The 22095-nt window shown below is 51.3% G+C and overlaps 5 protein-coding genes across 5 annotated transcripts; 2 read left to right on the top strand and 3 right to left on the bottom strand.

Moving 5' to 3' along the window:
• Window positions 1-70: 70 nt before the first annotated feature.
• Window positions 71-1593, bottom strand: PHYSODRAFT_342500 (hypothetical protein; the record flags this gene model as incomplete). The annotated part of the gene is made up of 3 exons (XM_009540983.1): window positions 71-774; window positions 845-943; window positions 987-1593. 3 exons carry the CDS (start codon window positions 1591-1593, stop codon window positions 71-73), a joined length of 1410 nt encoding a protein of 469 aa, XP_009539278.1.
• Window positions 1594-3557: 1964 nt separating this feature from the next.
• On the top strand, window positions 3558-4734 carry PHYSODRAFT_248072 (hypothetical protein; the record flags this gene model as incomplete). The annotated part of the gene is made up of 4 exons (XM_009540984.1): window positions 3558-3584; window positions 3615-3969; window positions 4271-4497; window positions 4717-4734. 4 exons carry the CDS (start codon window positions 3558-3560, stop codon window positions 4732-4734), a joined length of 627 nt encoding a protein of 208 aa, XP_009539279.1.
• Window positions 4735-7773: 3039 nt separating this feature from the next.
• PHYSODRAFT_342502 (hypothetical protein) lies at window positions 7774-10504 on the bottom strand (the record flags this gene model as incomplete). Its single annotated transcript, XM_009540985.1, has 7 exons — window positions 7774-8022; window positions 8225-8413; window positions 8477-8568; window positions 8612-8762; window positions 8811-8859; window positions 9031-9431; window positions 9476-10504. 7 exons carry the CDS (start codon window positions 10502-10504, stop codon window positions 7774-7776), a joined length of 2160 nt encoding a protein of 719 aa, XP_009539280.1.
• A 2875-nt stretch (window positions 10505-13379) lies between these two features.
• On the top strand, window positions 13380-13844 carry PHYSODRAFT_534370 (hypothetical protein; the record flags this gene model as incomplete). The annotated part of the gene is made up of 2 exons (XM_009540986.1): window positions 13380-13616; window positions 13668-13844. The coding sequence occupies 2 exons, from the start codon at window positions 13380-13382 to the stop codon at window positions 13842-13844; spliced, it is 414 nt and encodes a 137-aa protein (XP_009539281.1).
• A 1928-nt stretch (window positions 13845-15772) lies between these two features.
• PHYSODRAFT_390035 (hypothetical protein) lies at window positions 15773-16322 on the bottom strand (the record flags this gene model as incomplete). The annotated part of the gene is made up of 2 exons (XM_009540987.1): window positions 15773-15968; window positions 16084-16322. Coding segments are annotated over 2 exons (435 nt in total), but the record flags the coding sequence as incomplete, so codon positions are not given.
• Between the last annotated feature and the right edge of the window lie 5773 nt (window positions 16323-22095).

The following is a 22095-nucleotide window of genomic DNA, read 5'->3' on the forward strand; positions in this document are numbered from 1 at the left end:
ACACTTCCATGCATCAACATTTCAATTCAAACTACTTGCAGTCTCCATGTAGGCTTATACTTGCACACCCTTACGCCAGTTGCTGCTTGAGCGGGGCTGGCACCACTAGCTCCGGAGAAGCGTGGGGGGCCTGGAACCCTTGCCTCCGCGCTTCGTGGGCTGGCGAGTGAGCCTCCGCTGTCTTCTGGAGCTTCTCGGGGCTCATTCCCCGGTTGAACGCGCCACTGTGCCCGTCTGAGTCCATCTCAGTGTCCGAGTCCGTTCCGATTGCGGAGACCAGTGGGCGACGCACGCGAGGTTGACGCGGGCGTTTGGAGCCGACCATGCGGCGGCTCTTTGTCGTACTGGAATTCATGTACCTGTCCTGAAGCTTCTGCAAATCCTCCTCCGCCTCCAAGTCCTCTTCCATCGTCACACCACCGTGGCGGACGTAGATAGAGGACCCCAGCTTCTTCGGATTGCGGATCTCCGCAATGGACTCGCTGGCGAGCTTCTTGGAGATGTGCATCGGGTTGCAGCACAACCGCTCCGTCAGAAAAGCGCGAAGTGTGGTGCCCTCAGCGATGTCGAGGAACCCCTTGAAGAAGCAAATCAGGGCCGCTACAAACACCTCTTCGTCGTGAGACCATGGACCGCGTCGGCGAAATAGCGCACAGGACGTGCTGGCAATGCTGGCTGTTCCCGTGCTGGACACACTTGCCACGCTGGACTTGCGCTTGCTCTTGACGCGCGTCACCACCGGAAAAGGGGCGTTCTTGTGCTCCTCCTCGCGAGCTAAGCGCAGCTCGGTGAGGCGGCTCGGAGAAGTCCTCGTCGTCCGAGCTGTCCGACGTGTGCCTTGCACCCTTGCGCTGGTACGTGATGGAGCCGACATTGTCCGGAAACTTGTGCTCGCCCATGCGCTGCGGGGCTAGCTTCATCGAGAGCTGCTTCGGCGTGCAGCCTACCAGGTAGTTGCTGGCACAGATAGGTCACAAGTCTGGTACCTTCAGGGATGTCGAGCATGCCGGCCATGAAGTATTCGAAAAGTGACGAGACCAGTTCCTCCTCTTTAGGTGTCTCGAACCCTGTACGGATGATGGTGGGCTTGCCACGCTTGGGCTTCAGTCCTTTGCGTGTCCCTTTCCTCTTGCGATCGTACGCGGACGACTTCTGGTGGTAAATGTGGTGGCTGTAGCTGTCATTGTCGTGGTCGTCCTGCCTGGAGAGCTTTCGGTCGTCCATGTCGTCTGCGTAGTGGCTGTTTAGTATGCCAGAGCTGAATCTGGCATCTCGGAGCTTGGCTAGAACGCGGTCGACCTCCTCACGCACTTCAATGCTGGGAGGAGGTTGGGCAGCTACAAATACCGAGGCGCCAACTTTGCGTGGGACTTTCTGGCCGGCCAAAGACTCTGTGCCGAGCTTCATTGAGACGCGGAGGAACTTGCGGAGCGTCATGCCCTCGGGCAGATCCAGGAGCCCTTCCAGGAAGTAGGACACGAGGGCTGCAGCGTACTCTTCCTCGGCCCGAGACCAGATTCCGCTGCGTAGATACTGTTGCGGCTTGTCACCTGTGGGAGACGACGGGGCCTTGGGGCGGCGACGCTTGATCATGGCGTCCGCCTGGACCAGCAGGTCCAGCTTGGACAGGAGATCGTCCCCCCCCCCCGCCGCCGCCGCAGCGTCGGTAGAAGAGGAAGAGGACTGCTGTGGTTGCTGTTGTTGTTGCTAAGCTTTGGCCAGGTTGTTCTCCTTTCCATCATCGCGGCCAGCTGCCGCTTGCGTCATGTCGTCCGAACGAGGGAATCGCAGTATGTCGAGCCGCGAGACCCCGCTTCGCTTCACTAAGTGAATATTGTGGACAGGTTTCGGCATCAACTCAGGAAACCCGTGATCGACGCCAAGTTGCGGACGTTGCTACAGTAGTAAGGCCATTCCTCCCTATCGCCTTGTCCTCACTACTTGTGCTGTTGGTGCTGGTTGGTATTATAGTTACTTGAAGCGGAAGGCGCCGCATGCAAGCGAGACACCTCCACAGTCCACTACTAAGGCGCGCAAGGGCTGCCCACTCTGCACCGCCTACTCGAGGCTCATCGAATTGCTCCACGAAGACGTCACCTGTGGACGACGCGAGTCCTTTGCAGACGCAGCTGCTGCCAGGTTCGAGCTCGCTCAACACTTCGCGACGCCTGTGTACAAGCTGCCAGCTTCGATCGTGGCTGGGACATAGTGCGCGTAGCGCTAGCAACAGCTCTGCGCATGCGATTGCTAGATGAGGACGGTTGGCAGCCGACAGGAGGGAGACATGGAGGCCTTCCGAGGGTTTCCGCCGGTACGGTTCGTCTCGGTGGGCGTGTCAGGGCGTAACTAGAGCAGCGCAACCCGGAGTTGCCGCCTCCGAGCCCGGCTTGCTATCGCCAGGGCTGGGCGATATCAGTATATATAGACATTTTCTCGCAAAATTTGTCCAGTTGGGTGATGTCTCTTTTCGATGGATATAGTGAAGCCAAGTAAAGGTTTATGAGCGGGCGGATACGACGGGACAGATTAAACGGTTTCGGTGGTAGTCTTTTGGAACGCGCCGAGCGAGCATGATAAAACCTCCTAACCCTAGTATTAAACGGTGATTAGAACAAACGCTGATTAAACTTTTTATGATAGTTGTGGAAGGCACTCCACTGTTCCCCGTATAGTATACGGGGAACAGTGGACTAGTCAATCGCCCTGATTCAATCGGGACGATTGATCTCGTACTTAATATGATAGTATGGGAGTTTGTATGGCCTCGGGGGCGAGTGGTTCAATCAATCGCCCGAGGAAATTTTGCCGAGCCCACAATACTCCAAAACCCGCATATTTGAGTTTCAAATCCACAAAACCCGCATACTTCCACAAAACCCGCATACCGTATTTGAGACCTCCTGCTTCAGACGCCGGATTATTGAAGTTGTAGCGTTGTACAATGTTTTTGTTCATTTTCAGTTCCTTTTGTGCCATATTTTTCACATATGTGCCATATTTTGCACATAAGGCGGTACAATTTTATACAGAATCCGTACACTTTGCACGAGAAAGAACAAAATTGGCGCATTTTCACAGACCGATTGCCTGCTAGCTCCTTCAGTTCCGTAGTGCCAAATGCGTTAAGACTCTCGAAAGAAAACTTCAGGTCGCACCAAGGACGCTGTGTTGTTTCCTCAGGCAGATGGCTCCTAATTCGGCTAGAAAGTAGAGTTATCTGCTCCGAGATTCCGACCTGCGATTTGTTTTGCGTTTAAGTACGAAAATACCGCTCGTATGTACGAAAATGAAGCACGTGTTTCGCTCCTTTTTCGGCATAGCGGAGTCAATTTTTATGCGTTTTGAGTGATTAAAAAACGGGAGCCAATAGCTGCTCATTTCGGGTAAAATACAGGAATCCGCGGTCCAATCGCGTGTCTGGAAGAAAAGTTATGGACTCTCGAAAAAGTCGTTGCAATCTTTTACGCCCGGAGGAAGTATGCGGGTTTTGGAGTTTCCTCACAATACGCGACCTTTGGTGCGCATTGCCAGTCAAGTCCTGTGGCTCGAGGCTCACCATGGGCGCCGCCACATCGACGGAGCTGGTGGACTGCGTGGAGGACGGCGACATCTAGCAGCTGAAGTTGCTGCTGCACGACCACGAGGCGGACGCCAAGAACAAGGACGCGGAGCTGCAGGTCGAGGAGGCGGTGCACATGTTCGTGGCCTCGGAGCTCGAGTCCGGCCAGCACCTGCAGCAGCTGCAGATCGCACTCGAGCTGCTGCTGCTGCACGTGCGTCCGGAGGCCTGGAGCTCCACAGCCTCCAGCCAAGTTTACAGCGCGGATGAGGGGGAGGAAGATGCCGTTACTAGCGCCACGAGCAACTCGGCAGGCTGGTCGGCCTGCCATCGCGCTTGTGCAACGGGCAACCTGGCCTTGGTGGCCTTTGTACTGCAGCATTATCGGGCGCAGTTTGAACTGCAGACTCGTGACACTTTTGGGTTGTTTCCAGTTGACTTGGTGCCGTCGGTGCTGTTGATGAGCGCAGTGGAGATCCAGGACAATCTCCGAGAGAGCGGGACGAGATGAAGCCATCGACGGCTCGCGCGCGCTGGTGCCTCGCTCTTCAGCATCTGCGCGAACGGAAGGCAGTGCTGCAAGACCAACAAGTTCGCAGTCTGCTTGGTGACTCGAAGGTGGGGTTAAGAGTAACCAAGAAGACGGAGATCGCGCCCGAGAATTCTTTGTGGCGTTTGAACCGAGACGTGAGCGGTTATCGCTTGATCTGGGATGCAACATGGGGCACGTCCACGAAGATGAAGCGCATCTGCACACCATGCAGGGCGCGGACGGCGACCGCGGGTTGGTCTACCGCGCGGCTGAGCTCATCTACAGCTCGGTGGCGCAGCAGCAGCACATCTACGAGTTCCAAGTGTCTGTGCAGATCGTGGGGGTGTACAACGAGGAGATCAACGACCTGCTGGCGTCGCCTGATACCACCGGGAACAACGGTAGTGTTAGTCACAGCAGTAATACAGCTCCGGGGGAGCGTCTGCGGGCAGCGGAGACCGGGGCTCGCCCTCCAGTTTGGCCAAAATGGGCTGCCACGTCGGCGCCACGAGCCTCCACAGTCGTCGACGAGGAGCTCGAGGGCTGGTTGCAACACATGACCGAAAATGAACAAAAACATTGTCATGTTCTGCTCGTTTTGCACCTGTTCTACGCTATGAATTAGGAGATCTGTCTGAAGTAGATCTCACAATTTGCCGGTACCGTATTAAATACGGTACCGGCGTCTGATTCCAGAGGCACTGCACACTGAATGAAAGTTAGCACTAAGCGAGCGAAGCGAGCCGATTCCCGCACGTAAGCGCGGTAGGGTTCAAGCATTACCAGCAAGGGTTTTTGAGTTCGCGCGGAGCGCGTGCAGGGTGATAGTTTTATTGTTGTATCGATTGCTTTCGCTGCCGAAGGCAGCGCTGTATGCACCCTGCCTGCGGTTTACGAGCCGTGCGCGCAGCGTGCGGTCGTAAACCCAGGACAAGCCATGTCGAATTCTCGCGACCACTGGCAAAGGCAGCGCTCGACCTAATGCAAAGACAGCGTTCGAGTGCGCCGCTTATCCCTAGGAATCAGATGCCGGTATGCGGGTTTGGTAGAAGTATGCGGGTTTTGTGGATTTGAAACTCAAATACTTCCTCCGGGTTTGAAAAAGTGCAAGATCTACAAAGAAAGTTTAAATTTTACAAGAAATAGGCCATATTCACACGCCGGTACAGCTCCGCCATTCTAGAGTCGATTTTCGCCAAACTGTCAATCCTCAAGCGTATGAATCGCGTCTGCCCTCAAATGAAAGCCCACGGTGTAGCAAGTGCTGCTGTAAATTGTCTATACTAGGTGAGTTCGGCTTCAAAAGTCACAGCGGATTGTTCCAGCACCAGGATCTCCACCTGGGATTTGCGGAGACTCGAAACCACGATTAAGTACGAAAATGAGGCTTTGCGTTTACTCCTTTTTGATCATAACTCAGTCGTTTCTCACGTTTTTTGAGTGATTAAAGGACGAGAGCCAATCCCAGACCGTTCCACATCGAATGCAACAATCCGCGGTCCAATCGCATGTCTAGAAAAAAAAGTTACAGCGGTGAGAAAAAATATCTTGCACTCTTTTCCAACCGGAGGAAGTATTGTGCTTTTCAGTTGTTTTGGCGAATCGGACGTGTAAAACAGCTGCCTACTAAGATGGGGCTAGGTTATCGGAGCAGATTAGCAGTCCCTCGTAGGGAATTAGGACCAAGAATTGCTAGTCCGATGGAAGCACTTGCGCAGGTCCTACAAACAGCCGAAAGCCCGAATTTCGCCCATTTTCACGGCATTCGGGGTTTGAGGTCTTACGAAGGACTCCTGCCAAGTCTTGTGGCAGGACTTTCATACGAGCTGACTCTAATACGGCGTATGTCAAACGCAGAATAAACTTAGGGAAACACGATGCAGTCGCTACGTTAAACACTCCAGTCTTCGCCCTTCGCCTTCGCGGGTTCCGGCACTGCTTGCTTCCCTAAACAAAGCTTGCTTGGCTTGGACTCCAACCGGAGTCCATTGAGCGGAGAGACTCCGGGAGACCGCTCATCGGACTCGTCCGAGATTTGCATCTCAGATTTAGAGACCGCCAACCTCATATTAACTGACCTACAAAGTCCTACGTAGGACTCGGCAAAATGACCGAAAGGCACAATACTTACTAAGTACTTCCTCCTGGTTCGAATGATTGTTAAGGTAAAAGGATCCGGCACGGAGAGAACGTGGAGGCGGTGGCCGCGCCCAGCGCCAAGGAGCTGCACGACGCCATCGCGCGCAGCAAGGCCAGCAGGTCCAAGAACAAGAACGACCGCAGCACTCGCGCCCACACCGTCGTGATGATCGACATCTGGCGCACCAGCAAGGCGAACGGCGAGGAAGATGCAGGAAGGCTGGCGCTCGTGGACTTGGCGGGCTCGGAAAGGCTGTCCAAAACCGCGGACACGCCCGCCATCACCGTCCGTGAATCGCAGCACACCAACAAGTCGCTGGCAGCCGTTGGAGACGTCCTGGCGGCGCTGCTGGCGAAGGAAAAGCACATTCCGTCCCGCAACACCAAGCTCACCCACTTGCTGCAGGACTCGCTGAGTGGCAGCACCAATCGCACTCTGCTCATTGCCCACGTGAGCCCGAGAAGCGCCGACGTCATCAATTCTCTCAAGTTCGCGTCGCGCGTAAGCCACATCCAGATGGGCAAGTCGCAACGCACAGAGCGTGCCGAGATCACTCGCCTGAACGGAGTGGTGGGGCTTGATTGGTATTAACTGACGGTACGAAGCTGACTTATTCAGTGTTTTTCCCTGCAGGTTGCCAACCAAGTCTCACAGATCCAGGCGCTCCAAGAGAAGCTGACAGCAGAGCTAGAGCTACGCAAGAAGTATGAGAAGCGGCTGGAAGAGTACCGCCAGGAGGAACACCGCCGCAGGTCGAAGGACTATGAGAGAAGAGCTCTGCAGCAGATGAGGACTCCGTCACCAAAACTGCCACCTGCCACCCACAATCCCATCGCGCAGGTGGAGCTTGTATACACGAAAGTACGCAGATCGGCGTGTCGTGGCGCTCGACGCTTGCCACTCAGTTGGAGCAAATACTAACTCGTTCTGTATTATTCATGACAGGGAGAAGCTTGCCAATGCGCAGGGGCTGAATGGTATCGAAAACGTTGCTGAAAACATTCTCCGAGGCAACGAGTCTTCGCCCGAAACTGCAGAGATTAGGACGACGAGCGGTGGCAAACCGAGCGGCATCTTTCCTCCTACGTACTTCTCGCGGATACTCAGTTTGTCTGCTCTGGATCAAAAGAGCAGACCGAGCTGCGCACACAGGGAAGAGGGAGAGATCAGCAGCGTCCGAGAAAGTTCGCAGCGTCCAAGCAAGTCTCATTCGACTTGTCGCTCGCAACTATCGGCACACCGGCTCTGCCTTCTCGCGAACTCACCGCTACACCCAGCGCTCCTCGAGTGTAAGTGCTGCATACCAGCCTTGATCAAGAGCTCACTCGTTTTGTTTGCTGTGCAGCCCTGTAGGTGGAGCGGTGCGGGTTCTTGCCGCGACCCGGACGGCCACGCCGGCGAGGAGGGTTGCATCGGCTTCTGGCAAGCGCGTTAAGCCTAAATGGAACGGATGGCGGTGAAGTGCGATAGCTTTTTGACGACCAAGCACTCAAGACAGACCAAGAACCACACGCGAATCAGTGAAGAAACCCCACAGTAACGTTACGTATAATATGACCAACACAACAGTAAGCTGGCCTCTCCATCCATAAGTTTTCGTCGGAATGCCGTGTGTCGAGCGCGCGTTCGGTCTGTGATCGCTCTAGAATCGGACGTGACACCACCTTCAACGTCGTTCCGTTGCTCGGCTTCGGCTGGGGCCTCATACTGTTCGACCGCCGCATCTTCAAGCGCTGCTCGCTGCGCAGCTTCGTCCGCAGCATCGACTTCATTGCGTGCGCGTTGGAACATCTGAAGACAAGCACAACCTTCGTCAGCTTTCCTTCACGAGCAATAAATAGGATAGGACTCAGGGACAACGCACCGTGCAGTGTACGTGGTTATTGTGGTATTTGGTGCTGATGGTTGCTTTTGCAGGTGATGGATGGCCGCAAGTTCACGGCGGTCCCGATCTTGGTCGGCAACACCAAGAGCAAAATGCACTAAACGAAACCAGCGTTGTGAAGAACTCTGTCGGGTTTCGCTTCGGGTCTTCTCCAAAGTAGTCGAGCACGCTTGATACCTCTTCTTGTGCCCGGTCGATCCCTTCTTTGAGGGCCTCCATCTGTGCTTCGATGTCGGAGGTGGCAGTCTGCATCGACTTGATCGTGACTTCCAGCCCCAGGCTTTCGACCGCTTGCTGCTTGACACAGTAAATTAATTGGCGTGTAAGTCGAACAACGCAAGCAAGACCGAATAGACATACCTTTTCCAGAAGTACCAGCTCGTTATTGAGACTTGTGAGCCCCTTCTCCAGCTTCTTGTACTCTTCATCGAAGGTGTCGAAGGATTCGCGCGCTGCCAGAGGGACACTTCACAGTTCGGCCTGGAAGTCGAGCACCTGGATGATTTTTCTTCACAAGCCGGACGAGGTAGTGCAGCACCGTCGTCTTCTGGTTCACCGCATTTGTGTGTCCCAATCGCAGCAACGAGTCCACCGTGAATCCCTTGATCCCGTTGTCTTCGCCCCTGCCGTTCAGGGTATTGCCCAGCTTGAGGACCATAGCCAGCTAAGTCTTGAGCAACCGACTGCCCTTGACCTCCTCGCCTGCTTTTAGCAGATGGGACAGCGAGGCCGATAGCTCCGCACTACGCATCGTGAAGGACAGTTTGTATACCAGACTTGATTCGCCCCAGGCTGAAAGTTCATCCTTGAACTTTCAGCCTGGCGCGAATCAAGACAACGAAATGTAAGCCAGCAGTCTAGAAATTCGAGCACACAATACAATCACTCCTAGCATCTCCTAATCACCAGTATACCCGGACACCAAAGCTGCTTCCTCAGACGTGGGCAGGAACTCAATTATCCCCACAAGCTGCTCAAGCGTCAGACCGTTCGGGTCAAACTTGATCACAGCTTGGGCAATCTCAGTGTAAGAAAGTTTGACCCGCGCCAACGAAATCGCAGCGTTCATTGCACGTTTCCCGTCGATAAGAGTCACGGACCGTTTCCGCTTCAGAGCCTTACTCTGACCACGGGACGAGTTCTTCTTGCCATAACCCGGGTTTTGGTTCGCGAAGAAAAGCGCCTCCAGCTCGTCCATATCCATATCAAAGTCAACGTCGTCATCTTCGTCTTCCCAAATTGTCTGCTGGTTGAGATTGCTCAGCCGGTCCTCCGAAATGGGCTGCCAGTGCAGCTTCTTGCGTGGACGCTTTGGCTTCACGACTGCAGCTCTTGCCCGCCAGAAGACAATTGCGAAACCGTGGCGTCCGGTCCGAGGTCCAGAGCACGCACATCAGCATTCTCCTTCACCATTTTCTGCTTGACTGCGCCCTCAGGAAGCCCCATTTTCAGCATCTTAAAGTACTTGGAGTACACAGGATCATCTTGAAGCTTGACATCGTTATTCGAAGAGATTAACTCTGACACAAACGCATCTCCAACCAAATCAAGAGCACGCTCATCTACACCTTCAGTCTTCATCTTCTGGCGAACCGCTCCTTCCGGCAGCCCCGTCTTGAGCATCTTAAAGTACTTGGCGTACGTTGGATTGTCCTGGAGTTTGACACCGTTTCCACCAGATGCCCCTGCCAGCTGCGACACCATTGCACCACCACCAAGCTCCAAAGCCCGGTCATCCATGCCATCAGCCTTCATCTTTTGCCTCACAGTACCCTCGGGTAGCCCCATCTTCAACATCTTGAAGTACTTCGCGTAAACTTCATGATCTTTCAGTAGAACTTCCGACGCTGCATCTTTCTCGCTGTTACTGGTCGACGAGTTCACACATTTAATGTCGTCCTGAAGCTTCGACACACTCTGCGTAGCGGCAATGCGGTCCTTCACCTCGTCGTAGACGGCCTCCGGCCCCAAGTCAGGATTATTGGATCGATCCCGTCCATCATTAACTTTTTTCACTGCCTCCTTCGGGCATCCCATCCGCAGCATTCGGAAATAGCTGCTGTACTCTTCCATATCCTTCAGCATTTTTTTCTGAGCATCAGCCACTTCGCCCGCATCACCATCGTCCGCCGGGGCTTTATCGACTGGAGGGAGGGGCTTCAAGGTTGAGGGATCAACACCGTCCTTCCTCATGCAATTCTGAACAGCTTCAAATGGCACACCGCGCTTCAACATCAGCGTGTACTTGCTCTCTCCACTACTTGCAGCGGACGTCTCGGTAGATTTCCTCGCAGTTTTGAGCTCACTGGGCAACGCAGATTTCGTATCCAATTTAGGCGGTGCAGGTGTAGTAGAGGTTGCAGCTGCGAGAGTGTTCGCTAAAGACATTGCGACCGCGGCGCTCGTGGTACCTGTACTGGTAGCAGCTTTCATGATGTCCTCAATCGATAATCCATTTGTTGCCAAAAACTCCTGGTTGGAAATTATTAACTGGTCAGATTTACATTTTTAACTAGTTACTTTTTGAGCTGCATTCAGGCTAGTCACTTTTGCAGTGTTTTCTGGTTACTTGTGACCAGCCGAGAATGCATAAGTGACAAGCGATAATGTAAATAAGGGAAGAAATTACATTTTCAACTAGTTGCTTTTACATTGTTCTCTCACTGCGCAGTCTCTGGGCCTGGGTTTACACTCGCGTGCTCCGCACACGGACCGTAAACCATAGGAGGTGTTCCACATTGGATTTGGCCTGGGTTTAGGACCCGTGTGCGAAGCACGCGGGCTTAAACCACAGGAATAGCGTTCTACACCAGCATTGGCCTGGGTGTACGCGGCTCATAAACCGCAGGTGGCGTTCCTGCTTGGTATATTCCTCCTTAACATTTATTCTACACCCTGATCCCTAAACCCCCCTTACCCTCAGTGCACAAAACCCTAGACCCCCCTCTACCTCCCCTGTAGGGGGAGCACCTCGCTGCGCTCGGTAGTCGACATGACCCGCCGTTGGCACTGTCCGTGCTTGATGGTGTCGTTTGCAAATGTGCGGGTACGCTGGGTGTAACCGTCATGCGCCATAAAACGGGCAGAGTAACCAATCAAAACTGTAAAATTAACAAGTTTATATTGCACTTTTGCAAGTGACTAGTTAAAAATGTATAAAAGACTAGTTGATAATGATGGGTTGTCTACCCTTCCGCAGAGTGAGTCCGGGACCGGGTCTCTTGTCGATAAGTATCCAGTTGATGACCCCAGGCAAATAACAGTCATTGCCCCTTTTTAGCCAATAATAGGCCAGTAGCACGCGCAAGTCCTTTCACAGCTCATTGCCTCAAAAGTCTCCCTCGTCGCTCAAGAAACAACATGCGCTGCCACAGAGGCTTCTGGGCCTACGCAGGCGACAAAGGCACCGACATCTCGGACAGCGCTGCACGCTTCGCGCAAGAACAAGCCTCTCAAGCGGAGCCAGGTGCCAACAAGACGACAGAGAATTGGCTGCGAACGCGGGCTGGAAGGGCTCTGAATAAGCGCTGGGAGGGGGAGACAGCGGAGTTTCGGCAGGACTACATATAGAAGAACCCTGACGCTACCTTTTCGCTGGACGACAACCCGCTGGGCTTCGCGGATGGCCGGCAGTGTAACGGGGTTACACGCACAAGTGGCTACAGTCACTTGTTACTCTAACAGATGCGATGTCTGTTAGAGGTTTAAACACTTCCTCGACCTTGGTGTAAGGTACACCAATGGCTACATACATTTTCGACCACCACGACGGGTAGTCCATACACATTTAGGATTCCTATTGGCTGAAAGCAGCATCTTTTAGCCAATGAGTGGCTTGCATGTTAGCAGAATCCTGCCAACCAGCCGTTGGCAGATTCCTAGTTTAGAATATTACATTTAGAGGAAGTCAGAAACATAAAACAAAAATAGCAGTTCTCATCTTTTACCAAAACCCGCTACTTGGAGTATTTATCTTGTTTAAAGTATACTCGTGGATCTCGAGTATACTTAACTCAAGTAAAAGAAACCTACGCTTCCTCATACACGTGCGCATACGTGTAAGCCGTAGTAGTGAGCCAAGGTAGGCCCATTACAGGCAGGATCGCCGGCGCTATCCTCGAATGGTGCGAGCCGACATCGCTACGCCTGTGGTACTGCAGGAAGAGGCTCCGGTAGCACCAGCTACGACACGCACACCCGTCGACACTCAGTGTCGAGAACAAGTTGATGAATTTAAGAGCTACGAGGACGAGCTGCTGCGGGCTGGGTTCGTGGCCGAAGTGACAGCACTTGCGCACGCAGTCCGAGCGAACGACGTTAGCCGAGTTGTGTCACGTTCGGTGGCAGTAGTAGAATGTATGGGCGCCCAAATTGCAGCAAGTTTATCCCCCGATTCAAGAGCTCGTGTTGTGGGAGTCATCCGTGACGTGACAGCGTATATGCAAGCTGCATGAGCACAGCTGACTATGCACTCTGATGAAGAGGCGGATGGCGCGCTTCATGAAACGCAGACTAGCGCAGCTGCCGCTAACTCAGCACTGAGCAACTACGTGCGTGATACCATTCAAGTTAACCCAAACTTCAAGGCCATGCACGAGGGCAGGGAAAACTACACGACCAGCACCACCAATAACTTGCAGGAGTTATATTGGCTAGGAAAAGTACCCTCGGTGCGAACTTTGCAAGCTAGTCCAGGCTCGCCTGCTGTGTCAAGTGATGCATCGGCTACATCAACTACGGTGTGTCAGGCAGGGGCGTCTGTCGAGAGACTCAATGGATCGGTTGCTGAGGGCGCGGCTAATAGCAGCAACGATGCTCAGATATCACCCTCGGCTCAAGCAAAACCTACCACTATTACCTCTCGCAAACGCCCCCGGTTGCTCGAAGGAAAGCAGCGATCCACCACGACAAATTCAAAGCCACACGCAACCAGCGGAAAAGAGCAACCGGCTGGTAATGCGGCAGATGATGAAGATAGCGTGTATGAGCCAAGCAATTCGGAGGAAAGTGACGTGAATGATGACGAAGTGGACCCCCCGAATCGGTTTTTCAGAAAGCGCGTGTCAAAAAATGATCCTCTGATAGTGTGGACCGATCTCGAAGATGACGATCACCCCCGAACAGTGCACGTTTACCCTGTGGATTTGGATAGCTTGCAGACTGGTGCTTGTTGACCCAAACTGCGCTGGATTATTTTATCTGTCGCTATATGGAGCGAGTTAAAGGATTAATTCGCGTATGTGACTCGGAGTTGTACGTATTGATGGAGACTGCACGATTCACGCGAAAGCCGAAACGACGACGCCGACTGTTGGCTGACCTAGTCGCATTGTTTGACTGGTCGGCCTACCAGTATATGCTTCTCCCAGTATCGGGTCGCAACCACTACAGCTTTTTGGTAATTGAGAACCCCATGCACCCGGGGCCAACAAAAGTTTATCACGCCAACTCGATGAAAAATGCTCACAGCTCGGCGTATGCTTTTGACGTTCTGCAATGGGTCCTATCAGAGACCCATAAATCCCAAGCAGAATCTTCGGCTCCGTTTGAGTGTAGCACCTTTGTCCATTTGACCAAGCCCCAGCAATCAAATTGCATCGACTGTGGAGTTTACGTGCTCCATTACATGGATGTGATTTCAAAACACATTGCAGCCGAGAAGCCTGGATCGATCGAGGAGAAGATCGCCGCGTGGACAGGGGGTGATTTCGGCGTCAAGAAGGTGTGACGCGGTGTCGATCCCTAAATTCGGGTGAATGCACCTGAACCTGGGAAGTCCCAATGATGTGGAGCTTGGTGATACTGGATGATTTGGAGTCTCCTATAAAAACAAGGGTAATGTCTGCGAATGGACGCTGAATCCCGGAAGATAGATCAATGTGGGCGAGTTGATCCCGTTCCATGAAGTGCAACGGAATGCGAGCGATCCTCCCCAGTATATCTAAGTACGGCGGAACTCGACTCTGGCTTACAACCTGGGAGCTGAGGCACTTCTCAGATTCCCCGTTGTTTTCCCGGAATAACGATTCCCAGACTTCGCGTTCCCAGACTTACCTCCCACAAAATTCCAAGAACGACCTCGGCTTGAGGCGTTCCGAGGCTCCAAACCCAAGAACAATTGGTTTCACTATGGCATCTTCCAAGATCCTAGGTGTATCCAACAACTCCGAGAAGGTATCCAGTTTGGCGACCCTTCAAGGCCAGACCAACACTCCGCAGAAAGATCGCAGTCTCCGAAGGGTCGCTTAGGAAAGATTTCGTCTGCATGTGACCGTTAACCAAACAGAGTTCGTTTTGCTTCAAAGGGCACAAGTGCTTCTTTCACAGCCTGGAAGGCTGTTCTCCACGACAAAATTCGAAGTACTTTACGTAAGTGATCCACTGCTTCGGCCTGGAAGTGATCATATCTATTCCATATCTGTATATTTGGCGGATTGCAGACCGTCTTTGTTGTATATTTGCGGTCTATTGGGCCTGCGTCGAACTGAAGAAGTTAGCGACAGGATAGATCGTTTCCTCTCTCCGAGAGGTGGTGCGCGTCCCCAAGATTGATCAAGTGTCTTGGATTTGGACCAGTTGACTTGTATTTTGGCCTTAGCCTTGGGCCTAGAGAAAGAAGAGAGGGCAAAGAAGTATTTGTGTGATTGTATAACGTGTATAACTCTATTTGGGTTGGATTGTTCTAGCGTTAGCCCGGCGTAGCTGTCTGATTCACGCGGTCGATACTAAGTGAAAAGAACCGCTACCCAAGGGATACACATCGTGCGCCTGACCAACAGCGTGTACTGGACAACACACACCCTGTGCCAACCGAGACGGATCCAAAGCTCTAGTAGCCTGAGGTCTGTCAAGGAGGGCCTATAACTGCTTTCTGGGAGAAAACACCGCATCGCCTCGTCACAAAGGCAGCAGCATACCGAGCTAAGTTGTATAGGACTATATCTCCAGCGTGATTAATTGTAGCACCCGGTGAGTAGAAACACAGTCAACTTCTTTTTAACACGGTTCCGGTTATTGACGTTATGGCTCAATGCAGCAAGTATCGGAATATGTAGTACCGCAAAATATCACTGCGGTACCTACCGAAAAACGTCACTGCGGTACCTACCGCAATACATCACTGCGGTACCGCACTGTAATACTGCTGTACCGCATGCATTGCGGTACCGCGTAGGATCACTGCGGTTCAAACAATACCCACGGGCTAATAGAAAGGAGGTGCGTTCGTCATGTTTTTCTGTGGTCGATACTCGACGGCTTGGCGATATTGTCAAGTGCGACTTGTAGTACTTCATCCTGTATGTATTCAACTAAATTTAGCGTTGCTTCACTGTTCAAACTGTGATTCCTCGCGCGTCATCCGTAGGACTACGGTGAGCACATACGTCCGACTATTGACGAATTCTGAAATATTGCAAGATACGGTTGGCATCGCGGGGTGTGGTCTCAATCGTTGGGGCTGGGATCGGAGATACTAGTCGTGGAAACGGAGCAGCGAGATACAGCAATAGCTTGGACAGCATCTTTGATCTCGCCCGCATGTTTCGCTATCCAGTTCAGAGATTTATTATGGGTACGCCGGTACTCCTCCAATACTTGCACGGCTAGATTAGTTGCATCGACGTCCGACACCCGAGCCGACGTGAGAATATCATCTGCAACCGCAGCGACTAAGCTGTAAATTGGCCGCCCTCTATTGAAGAACCGTCGTTCGTCCGCACTACACCACTTTGTGCCAAACTGATCCTCGAGATCTCGGACAGCTCTGGCGCCATCTAAGCCGACCGACCATTCTTTCCACAAGTCCGGCACAGTAGCCAACCCCCGCCGAAGTTTATACTTTGTCCGATCACTTTGCACGTCAATAGCTATCGGCGAAGCTGACGGCACTACATGAGTCGCCTTTGCGCCCACCAGATAGAAGCTGAACTTGTACAACAGCCGTGCCGCCTTGCAGAGGTGCCAACACGCGCATTACGTCACTGAGGCTACCTTGAACGGTCCGCATGGTCGAGCAGACTTGAGCTAACGAACTCTTGAAATCCTGGTGTAGCCCGTCGATTTTGGCGTTTAACACCGGTACAGCTTTCTGAAGACGCTGTTCAGTTGGATCTTCCATTGCGTCAACAGCTTGCATAACCTCACTTTTAAATTCCGTGAACTCCCGGGATTGAAATATGCTGTGCTGCCAAATTGGGTGCGTTGGTGCGGATTTCTGCAAAAAATACAGCATCCTGGAGGACGACCTTACGGAGATATTGGAGCAGCTCGAGAAAACCTCCGGCCGCAAGCGATTGTTCCGCTGTTCCTGAAGCAATGACCTGTTGCCAAACCTCCACCTGCGGATATATCTTACTCTGCAATGCTAGCGGGGGATCAACAGAAGCTCGGGCAACAAAAAAGCTCCCAATACTCGGTTCAAAACCGGCAAGTGTGCGCATCGCCTGCCTCGGAAGAGATGTGAGGTAACATTTCTCCATTGATTGGCCGTTCCATCGACCCAAACGGCGAATCTGGGACTCACTTGCGCCTCCTAAGTCCGCCATACGCGATCCGGATCCGCGACTAACGTGAGGTTTCGCTTTGCTGTGGACGCCGACATGTTTCAACGCCGCTGTGATAGCTGCATTGTGAACTTTGTTCGACATTGGTTTCGTGGGGTGTTTACCTGTTTTCAAGAGCTTTATCGGATACCAGCGCTCTGAAGACGTAAAGTCGGGAAATGCCTCGCCATCCACATGCCAACGCCAAAACAAGTAAATTACAAGAATTACAAGGGGGCAGATCTCGACATGCTTATTGCGCATACAAGCGCCGACTTCAATGCGCCCCACTTGGTTGGTTTTACCCTGTCGCATCACCATAACCAGAGCCCTGCATGACGTGTAGCCCTCGTTTTCGAGAACAATCGAGTGTAAGTCTGCCAATTCCATCATTCGCGCCGACTCTCCTCTCATAAGGGCGTAATGGCTCAGTAGAAAAGCAACCAAATTCCGCAAGTTTTTGCCTGAATCGCGTGTCGATGTCCAGAAATACCGAGCTATCTCCTTAACTTGATCGATTGTCGTATAGCCATCCAGTAGTGTATCAGCTCCACGGTCCTCAAAAATTTTCCACTTCCTCTCGTCTTCTTCGTACTCTGTCTACTTCAATAGGGTCGTCACAGCTTCGTCTCTGGGGGAGGGATTGCTGTTCACTTTAGCCCAAGATTGCTGCTTCCATAGGTCAACCATCGCAGTAACGTAGGAGTTCACAGTAGAACGTCCGACGGTTTCAATTCTGTCGCTGGGTGTACTTCCACTCTTGTGGCGCTTGGTCCGGCCAATTACGCGCCCTTGTAGGAAGAGTTGGAGCTTCTCACCAGTAACTGTAAACCGGGTCTGGTTATTAAATGCTGCTGCTTTTTCCGAGCACCAGTCTAAGAACTACTGCTGCCGACTGCTGTATGCTCTCTGCGTGTTCTTAGGTCAAAGGGTAGTGGCCTTCTCGTAGGACCGCTGGACAGACTCCTTCAGGGCGACCTGCATTCGAGTCTCTACCCCCGTGCTGCCCATTATTCCAAGCTGTCCCCTGCACTCGAGTCTCTTCTTTCCGTGCTGGTTTGGTGCGCGTCTAGCGGCTTGGCCCCTAGCCGCAAAATTAGACGTAATTTTGCCCAACCAGCATCTAGAAGACCCCTCGTCAAATAAACAGTTATTTCACCCCCAAAACATGAGATAACTACAATGATTTGATCGAAAGCCACCAGTGCTGACCGGTCCCGGTCCGGACCCCAGTGGTGATAATGTTTTTCCTTATGCTGGACAAGGCTGTGTGCTCCGTTCGAACTTTCAGTGATGATGGAGAAAGTGAGTTGCTGAACGCGCTGGTTCCAGGTTTATGGAGATGTCTAATCAAGCGTAGTGACCTCGTGTTTTGTGAAGCCAAAGCACGCGCAACAACCAGTAGGGGAGGCATCACTTCGCTATTCCTGGGATTCTGTGATGGGTGGTACGGACTTCCAGTTCTCTTAGCTTCTGTCGGTATGTCATTGCGATGGTTGGCGCTGGATGGTCTCAGGCCTGAAGTTGACACCAACGTGGTTCTGCGTAACTGCCCCAACTTAGAGGAGTTGGCCCTCTGTAGCCTTGATGTCGACGTTGGACTCAATTTTGGCTGGTACCAAGTGAACAAATTACCTCTTCCAGCGCTGGACTCTGACTGAAATGAGATTGACAGGCTGGTGAAAAGATCGAGCGATGTTCAGATCGCCCCTTGTGTTCGCCATCTGCGACTTGATCTACGGCCTCGATTCCAATTCGGTTGGGAAGAAGACCAAGCAGCGGCCAGAATTGACAGTATCGCCTATATGCTGAAGGTAAACCACAACCTGGAATACCTTGACGTAATTCTACCAGAGGATTATTCTGTGGACAAGTTGAGCGGAGCCCCGCAAGCGGGGCTCTTTACATAGGTTTAAGCCGAGCACGTGGGACCGCCCGCCTCGCTTCGCTCGGCGGGAGTTTGCCAGATTCTTGATAGGTTGATCATGCTTGTTTCAAAATCTAAATCTAAATGAGATTCTGGAATTCAGATTACAACTAAAAGATCTAACTGACGGCAACCATATTGAACGCGTGCGAACCCCGATAAATTACTTGACCACCAGGGTAGGTTCGGATGGGTGTAAAGCCCCTCAAGCCCGTATATATTCAAAGCCTAGATTCTTCACAGATATCACATCTTGTGTCATTTGAACTCGATCTTATTTGTATGTCTGAAGCCCCGTAGTATAGTGAATATTGGCAGAAGCCTAAAACTACGGAAGTCCCAATTGCAACCAACTCTCAGTCACGGCTGTACGTATAATTACAATGTAGATGGGACTAATATCACAATTCAATAACCTTACAGTAAAACAATAGGGGCATATCCGGGTACCCGAAATGCATCATGGGGTATGTGAGGATGTCCCAAGCCCAGGCGCTCAATCTGGATGGTGACGGATCGTCCGGGGACTTGTCTTGGACTGCTCGAGCCGACAACTGCGCCATCACCGCACATTAAACTTGTTGGGCGGGATTATAATATGCGCTCTAACGCCGACTTACCTGCGAAACTGCCCGGTAAGTGTATAGCTGGTGGACCACTTATACACTTTCATAAAACATTTTCGGCATTGCAGACTCTACAGCGTTTGCTGAGTGATAGGAATCGGTCCATGTATTACTTGCTGCCCCAGAACTTTAATATATGTATGAGTGATCCAAAACAAAACAAAAAGCTCTCAAGTGGACTACTGTAAAACCTCTAATTGTGCTCCGCCCTCAATTAGCGGGAGTTCCTGAATAATACCCCGGTACAATTTATTAGTTTCCTCCCATTTTCAAACAAAATCAGATGGGGACCCGGGGGGTGGACCCGGGGGGTTTCGCAGTTCGAAGCTAGCTTGTATAGTGTATAGATACTTGTAGAGGGAAACGATGCATTCGGGCACCTCCTGCGCCTGCTTCACCGCCGCAGCATCTGCCTAATCTACCACTGTACAACCAAGTTTGATTGTTCCTTTTCAAAAGGTATTGCCCGTCTATATATCGTCACTCCGATGGATTAAACATCAACGCAGAGTTAGTTGAGTTGGTACTTCAACGCTTTGGGCTCCTCCTGCTCGTCGGATCAAGATTTCACGGATTTAGTTTTAACTTTAGTATTGCGATTGGACACTTCGCAGTCTAGTTGTGTGACTCCGTATCAAGGCACACGCGACTGTGGAGTTGTTGGCAAGGGTGTACAATTGCAACGGAATGCTGTAATGTGATTGGTCAGTTTGCCGGGTTTGGTGATTGTGATTGGCCGAAGAGGAGATCAAGTTGAAGTTGCCGTTTTCACGGGATCTGCAACAATCGACATTTTCCCTGTGCACCCCTGACAGAACATGGTTGAGTTAGAAGCTTGGATTTCGTGTACTCGTTGGTAAGATATGATTGGACAGACTCTATAAGGTAGTTTTGCTAAACTCAATCTAATTCACTTTCGGATTTCCTTCCTAACCAACACTCGACTACCAAGCCTCGCCCGCATAATCTCAATTTTTAGTTATTTTGTAGTTAGCAGAACGATCATCGACGACTAGCTAATCAACGTAATTTTCTTCCTTCCAGCCACTGAAATTGCGCTGATGGCTAGGCAGAATTTTTTGCCGTTTTATGCTCGGAAACTTACCGGGGGCGACAAAAGAAGAAAACCCCGTGCATTTGAAGATTTTAGCGCTGCCAGGCTAACTGCTCAGCTGAACTTGCTGGGTAAACGGATGAAGCCAGCAATTTGTTTCAAGTTTGATAAGTCAAAACTGAGGTCTAGCGCGAGTAGGAGTAGGATACACCGGGGTTTGTCCTTCGCTTTGGTGCTGTCCGCTCGGGCTTCCTCTCTCGCAGGAATCCGGGGCGTACAGCGACGACGTAGCTTAGAAGCATTCAATGTGTGATACAACATGGCGCAGTCGCACACATATTTCGTTCGGGTCGCCTGAATATCAACCCGTGTCGGCTTCGATTCGTCCAAGTGTGTTATTGCCATTTATCAAGTATTTAGCTGACCGTAACGTATTGATGTAGCATTAGGATGTTCTGCATTAACATCGGTAACGATGTGCTTCGAAGTTGTTTGACAAGTAGTGCATAATTGTATTGATACACCACCAGTAGTAAATCGGCGCGGAGGATCGTTACGGGGCAATATAGTCTCACACAAAGCAAGCATAATATCATTCAAAGGCTTCGTTGATAAGATGCCTGAGCGTGTGCAGCTAGCTTTTTAACGGACCCACACGAGCCATTCATAGCTCGATTAATTTGAACTAGGCTTCTTCCAGTTCATACACGGTCATCATTCGTTTTGCACTAGCTTCTAGCCTTTTCTCCGGAGAAGACATACCATCAGGTGCAGCTCTATTTGGCTCTCCGCTAGATAGAGTTGCGTTGGATACAAAATCGTTGAACGGAAAACTCAGGCTATACCTCCCATTTTGGATCACATATCGTTAAAAAAATTGAAGTAGTTTTTGGCGAAGTCTTAGTAGAATGTTCAATATAATACACCTAGACGCATTTCAATACGTGTGGGAATTCACACAATACCAGCCTGTCAACAATGTATGCCACGAAAATTGCATAAGAGTTTCAGTTAATCTCTCTGATTAATCATGCATACAGAAGAAAATCGATCGCAAGGTGAAGTCATCTTCTCATGTGTCTAAAAGAGGAGGGTACAATAAAAGTTATGACTCATGACAAAATGAAAGATCGAATTGACAGTTTAAGACTTGCTAGCTGGTGCATAAGACCTGCTTGAGGCATCAGCATATCCACGGTCGGCATCTTGGAACTTATAGCCCAAACTTCTAGCCGAAGTAGGTGCTGTCAAACAGAGAGGAACACCATGTTGAATCTTCTAGACTCTGCACTTTCTTTCGAGGGCTTACACGCGTCGGACACTTTGAAATTGTCGAAGCTAGAGGACTTTGCCTAGGAGTCTTAGGCTAGGACCTTGTTGTGTGAGTTTTGCTCTTTCTCGTGTAAATATGCATGGTTTTTGACCCTTATTGTACAGTCTTTCACTATAGTTGCAATTGTTTCCGCCCGGAGGAAGTAACTGCTAAGATTGGTTTCCTTGGATCTCGTTGCAACTGGAAATAAGGTTATCCTTATAGGGCTAACCCACCTATACTGCGTTGTTAGTGGTGTGGTCGACTCGAGATGAATAATATCAATACATGTTGAGGAATCATAATGTCCGAGAGAGAGAGAGAGAGAGAGCTGCAAACTCGAAAAGGAAGCCACGGTAAGGTCAGGGTTGACATCAATATGACCGTCATACTGATGTCAACCCTGACTCAAACCTGATGGTAAAAATATGCTCTGTCGAGATCTTATATGGAAGTGAAGGAGAGGGATAATCTCCAGCAGAGATAAAGTATACTGCCTACGTTCTCACCACTTTCC

The sequence above is a fragment of the Phytophthora sojae genome (assembly GCF_000149755.1).
Source record: "Phytophthora sojae unplaced genomic scaffold PHYSOscaffold_17, whole genome shotgun sequence".
NCBI lineage: Eukaryota > Oomycota > Peronosporomycetes > Peronosporales > Peronosporaceae > Phytophthora > Phytophthora sojae.